Source organism: Pundamilia nyererei, unplaced genomic scaffold (genome assembly GCF_000239375.1).
Source record: "Pundamilia nyererei isolate P.nyererei 1_Seehausen unplaced genomic scaffold, PunNye1.0 scaffold00002, whole genome shotgun sequence".
NCBI classification, from domain to species: domain Eukaryota; kingdom Metazoa; phylum Chordata; class Actinopteri; order Cichliformes; family Cichlidae; genus Pundamilia; species Pundamilia nyererei.
This window is the reverse complement of record NW_005187403.1, coordinates 943838-949837: the sequence shown is the minus strand read 5'-3', so window position 1 is coordinate 949837 and position 6000 is coordinate 943838. Positions and strand designations below refer to the sequence as shown.

General features: G+C 40.3%; 1 protein-coding gene across 4 annotated transcripts in view; it reads right to left on the bottom strand.

Moving 5' to 3' along the window:
• Positions 1–364: 364 nt before the first annotated feature.
• The window catches only part of pitpnm2 (phosphatidylinositol transfer protein, membrane-associated 2), a 42768-nt gene continuing 37132 nt past the window's right edge, over positions 365–6000 (bottom strand). For all 4 annotated transcript variants that reach the window (XM_005720063.1, XM_005720064.1, XM_005720065.1 and 1 more), the window contains 7 exons: positions 5748–5864; positions 4578–4694; positions 4330–4478; positions 4094–4243; positions 3125–3308; positions 2910–3038; positions 365–2690 (listed from right to left, as the gene is read on the bottom strand). In XM_005720063.1, the coding sequence (XP_005720120.1) occupies positions 2322–2690; positions 2910–3038; positions 3125–3308; positions 4094–4243; positions 4330–4478; positions 4578–4694; positions 5748–5864 (1215 nt within the window). In that variant the 3' untranslated portion in view covers positions 365–2321. The remainder of the gene's footprint in view (positions 2691–2909; positions 3039–3124; positions 3309–4093; positions 4244–4329; positions 4479–4577; positions 4695–5747; positions 5865–6000) is intronic.

Genomic DNA, 6000 nt, shown 5'->3' with positions numbered 1-6000 from the left:
AATTATCTGCATAAACACTTTTTTTAAACTTTTTTTTAGCTCTTATTGACTGAATTTGGATCATTTTAAAGGTATAAATTAAAAGGTCTTGTCATTCAGTTTTGTGCAGCCCTTAGTAGAACACCCTGAACACAACAATTTTTCGAGAGATGTTGTTTAGTTGTTAACATTTGCCAAAAATAAGCATAGTGGATTCTGCCCACTATCACCTAAACTGGAAGCACATTGTGTAGGGTATGTCTTCATGGCTAGTTTTACTGTTTCAGTGTTCACACAGGCACCTGACTTTTTCATTTATCATACCTGTAAATGTTTTTACCTATTATTTAAAGAGCCCATATGTGCCCATAGTTTTTGTTTTTTTTTTGTTTTTTTGGATTTGGGTCAGAGATGTGAGGTGGCTTCATCTTCTTTAAAGGGAAAGAGAGGCCAATGGGACTCATCTCCCATACTTCACACACACTGATAATTCAGTCATTTCAACATTCGAGCTGAATCACTTCGGCTCATTCTTTAGTCCATTTGGTACAAATACTGAAACATCTTTGTGAGTGAAAGCTCTCCCTTCCAGTTCAGTCTGAAATGAAACAGGCTCCAGGTCCAGCCTGCATTATATCCTATGAGAAAAAAGAGCAAATACTCAGGAAACACCACAAAAGTGTCTCCCAGCAGCAGCAACTATGGGAAACAAAACACCACCAGCAGGTGGATCTGAGGTATTGCAAGCAGATGAATATATATATAGATATATATATAAATAAAGGGATAGTTGCTGTGGACTGTACAGAGTCTCAGTTGTTGCTTTAATGCTGCATGCCCTGTTTTTCTGCTTTCTGTCTCCTCTGCAAAGAAAGTGTCTTGTGGGATATTAAGGCCTTGGATGGCCCAGAGGCCACACGGAAACAGAAAATACTACAGAGTTTCACACAGGGTGGAATGAAAACTGATTGGCCGACCTGCTATCAGTATGTTTTAAGAAGCATGAACAGAACTGATCTGTGACTAAGACGACAAGTACTTTCCTCTGTGATACAGTATATTTCACAAATCCAGCCCTTATTGTTCAAAGGATCAATTCATCCAAAATACACATTTCTTTATTCATATCTTTTGGTATCTAAAAATAGAAAATTTAGAGATTCTTTTAAAATCTCTGCCAGCACAATACCATGAAGGTAATTCGTTTGTGGTCCATTACACTTAACTCAATGCTAGCATTCTCATGCTATCATTTCTCCAGTAACAATGCTACAAGCTTTTTTTCTAATCTAGTTTAGCTTGTTAGCATGGTGATTTTAGGTGGTAACAAAGAGAGTTTGGACCCTGGCAGACTCTCAGGTACATTTTCATGACAGAAAATACTTCCACCTACATTTACATCATCTTAATGTTTAGATACTTCTGGACAAATAAAACCAAAAAGTACCAGCCAGATAAATAGGGTGGAGTAAAATGGAATTGGAGAATTCTTTATGAAGCCAGCTGACAGGCTGTTGGTAAGAAATGGGAAGAGAGTAACTAAACCATCTAATCTAACAACCTTCTGGATGGATTTTGTTTACACTAACATGCTGTGGCTAGTTAAAATAGCTACTAATATGATCTCTTTTGGTAGAGTTTGGATGAACCGATCCTTTACAGTAAGGTCTCCATTTGGTCTCTCCTTACTTTTTGTTAGATTTGCCTTTCTGTTTTTTGGTCTCTACTTACTTTTTGATAGATTTGCTTTTCTGTTTTTGCATCATGAGGGTTTTCTATACTTATTGCCAGTCACTGCTGTGTTCCAAAACAGTGGAAAAGAAACTCAAGTGTAAATCACTGGCCCTTTGCCACGGTTGCCAAACAAACTTAGCCTCAGTCCCATGGTTGACTGTCTGAAGATCAATCTGGCTCTGCAGTTTGTCCTGAGCTCATGAGTATAAATGTTTATGTTGTTTGGAAAGGAGAAGGGAGGGTTTCCCGTTAGACGAGATTAGTTTAAGGCTTACAATTTCTTTTTTTAATCCTTCCTTTGTCATTTTTTTAAATAGTGGTATATCCTATAAAAGTATTACTGTAAAAGAGTCATGCTACAGAACTGTTTTGTTCTCTAGATCCCACTTGGCCTGATTAGTCCACTCCTCCTGGACAGATCCCTACTTATCGCTCCTTCCTAATCTCTATTAATTATGGGTTATTTATGCTGAACCATCTGTGTATTCCTTCCACAACCCCATCATCCACACCCTCCCATCTTTTCTTCACCTTTCTATCTTTTATCTTAGTCCAGAGATCATAGTGGCTCGGCCAGGGTCCTTTATACCAAAGCTTTTATTTAAACATTACTTGGGGCCATGTAAGCCTACACTGCCCTCCTTGGTGCTGCTGCTGCGCCCCCAGCACCCCGCAGCTATACTCATACTCCTCTGTGCTGCTGCTGTGACCCCTCTATCGCGCTCCACTTCACACTGGCTGAGCGTGCGCTCAGTCCGGCCGGGCTGGCTGGGTGAGCATGACCCCGACCCTCCAGGCTGCTGAGAGGAGATGGTGCGAAAGATGTGGTTCCGTTTCCGGAGGAAGTCTCCTCCAGCTGTGCCCAGAGCAAAGCTGCCCTTCCGGAGGACCATACGGGTACTGGCGGTCTTGGCAGGGCGAGACCTTTGGTTGTACTCCAGCTGAGATAGGTGGGAAGCATAGCCATCCAGGATGAACTGGAACAGATTAACAGTCAATTAAACTGGGTTTACTCAGCATCAATGCACAGACAGAAGGTCCCCTGACAGACCCTAAACACTCAGCGATTAATCATGTAAAATATTCATGGCCTAATTAGTTCACAATGAAACTATTTTACAGCTGTACACCCACTCAGATAAAATAGTTTCATTGTGAACTAATTCATAATGTACCACAATTATTTACTATCAGACCTGGCACTGGTGCTGCATTTTCTTCGTGGGCCTTCCCACTATGTAGATATGAGATGGAGGCAGGCCAATAGAAGTGTACACTGATATGTCCTTGGTGGAGCCATAGGCAGCAAATATCCTCATGTTGGCCTAATCAAATACAAAGAGTTTAAACTTTTAGACATTGGAAGGATTTTGCTGCATTGCTATTCCAGACTCTCCCTGCCCTCACTTACCTCGTTGATGAGGGTTTTGAGGAAGTTGGCCTTGTGTCGGAGAGGGTCATGTACCAGGCCGTCGCAGAATGAGACGATGCCATTAGGGAAGTTATGCTGGGAGAGCCAGGCAACAACACGCTGCTTCTGCATGTCAGGACGACCTGTGACATACACTATCAGATAGCCCAAGTCCTGCCAGTACCTGCAAACAATAAAGAATAAGAATCCTGAGAAGGAGTCGCGTTTGGATTAGCTGACTTCCATGCTAAAAGGGAGTGATATGTTGTTCAGAAAATCAATATTCTGCCATTACTTCACATAAATATTCCCAAGATGCAGCACATGTAAAAACTACAAATACCAGGGGGGTAGTATTTATTCTCAATAGTTTAGAAGAAAACTATAAAATAACATATATGGAATTAAAAATGTGTGAAAGAAAATGTGTTTTTCAATTTTACATTTTTCAAAACTTTCACCTTTGGCTGTAACAGTAATGTGTAAGCTCCACACAACAATTAGTCCTGCAAGTACCTGAGCTGAGAGAGTGGAGAACCCCAGCCTCAGTACCTTTGTCCATGCAGCAAGTAGACCATGTGTTTGTGGTCATTTATCCATTTATGCCTTCACTGTGGAGAGGAATGTTTTGCATTGTGTGATGTTTTTGACCTAGAGAAGCAATTCTTGTGTTGCTTCTTCTATCTTACTAATATACAAAAGGGGCAGACTTTAGACCAGATTCAAATGTGAGATATGTGGCTCCATGTGAGATGCAGAGAAAGTGAACTGCTCATATCTGCATATGCATTTTCCACCATGAAGTATGGAGAACAAGTTGCCAAGACAACATTCCACAACAATCTGTTTTGGTCTTTGCCACGGAGTTTTTGTTTGTGTCCACAACTTTGATTTGTACTATCTAGACGTTTTACACTATATATTACTGCAGAGTAGTATTCCTACCAAGCATGCTGGTGTTCTCCTTACCTTACCACATCCACAGCTCCTGCTCGAACCTTAGGGTCACTCCCCATTATTGAGACGCTGGCAGCAAATGACCCGTCAATGCTGAATACAACAAACTCTGTTCCTCGTGGTACAATAGTAAGATAGCTGTCTGCAAATGTGTGGTCGCCCCTATTAGAGAAACAGCGACTGGTAAATATGATGAAATTCATACATGTATGCGTCTCTCCTTGTGAAATAACTACAACTCAGCATACCTGACCACCATTTTGACAGGATATACCCCGATACCCAGCCTCTTGCTCTCTGGAATTACATAAGAGACACGTCCACTGTTGTTAGTGAGCTCCGTGTCAAAGTACACCCACTCTCCAGAGGGAGGCTGGGTCATGATGTGAATGTCAATCTGCAAGAAAAAGAAAAAAAACAAAAACAAAACATGGCTTGAATACAAACCATCTCTTTTTTGTTGTTGTTCCTAACAGCCAAACATGTCAGTCATTACCTTTTCTCCAGTTAATGTGACCATGTCCAGAGGACCATACATGAAACGTCCCGTCAGTGTCTGCACTCCATCCTCTGTGAACACGGCGTCATTCACGCGATGATTAGCTGTCACATTCTGAGAAGCAACCAAAACAGGAAATCAGTTTCAATTCTCTAAAGTCTCTCTTGAGACTTCTCTTACTGTTTTTGCTGCCAAAATGAGATGACGAGAACTTGACTGAAATGTTAATCAGCTCATTAGAGGTGCTTTTTTCCTAAATTGTTTGTCCTGTGAAATGCCTCTTTGGCACCTTTGGGACTACCGTATCGTTTTCAAGGACTTTTTGGACACCTTTTTTTCCAGAATAACTGAAATCCTCTACTTATGTCTTGCTGCTTATATCTTATGCAGGGCTATTCTATTCTATTCTATTCTATTCTATTAAATGTTTAGAGAGGAAATATTTTCTTGGTAGATATGCTAGTAACTAACAGATATCTGAAGTATGAAAATCAAAAAACGTGCTTAATCTTTAACAATAACTTATACACAGCCTTGTCAAAAGAAAGTAATGATAATCTAATATTTAGTTGGAACAAATTTAGCTTGGCATTATTTCAAATGTTTTATGCTTAGCATGTAAGTGGGGTTAAGATAATCGGGTAGGTTAATTAAAGTTGGATGTGAACTAGATGTGAACTAGATGTGAACGTGAACAGTATGACAATGGCTGCCTGTCTCTCAGTGTCGGCCCTGTGACAGGCCGGCGATCTGTTCTGGGGGTTTCCTGGCTCTCGCCTTATGGTAGCTAGGATAGGCTCCCCCATGACCCTTAATTGGACAAGCAGAAGAAAATGGATAAATGGATGGCTCTAGTATGTGTGACATGACATTTTCTGATGATAAATTAGTCTTTTAGGGAACGATGCTGAGGTCTCCAAAGTTTGGATCATTAGAAACTCAGATTTTCTTTGTAAATTTGCCTTTCAGGTAAATTAAACATCCATTTTTCTCCCTTTGTGTCATTTTTTGCTGCTGCTGAAATACTTCTAAAGCCAAACCTATGCCCTCCGAAAATATAACAGAGATACTTTATGGATGTTTAAGTCAAAAATCTCTCTTTTGTATCCACATCTTAAAAGTTCAGCATTGCCTCTGTCAGGTGGAGATACCATAAAGACCTCTTACCCGAATTTTAACATGAGTCCTCTTTCGAAGCCACTTCTCCCGAGGTTTTGAAGGAGTAAATTCAGACACTTCTTTACCATCCAGCTCCAAAACACCAGAATTCTCATGTCTCATTACCTGCAACAGGAAATGAAATTAACATTAATCAGAAGAATGAAAACGCTGTGTATGAATGTCTATGATGTAGATTCTGTTCTCTTTAATGTTTATGGGGGGAAAAAGAAATGTAGAAAGCATGGTGAACCTATTGTAC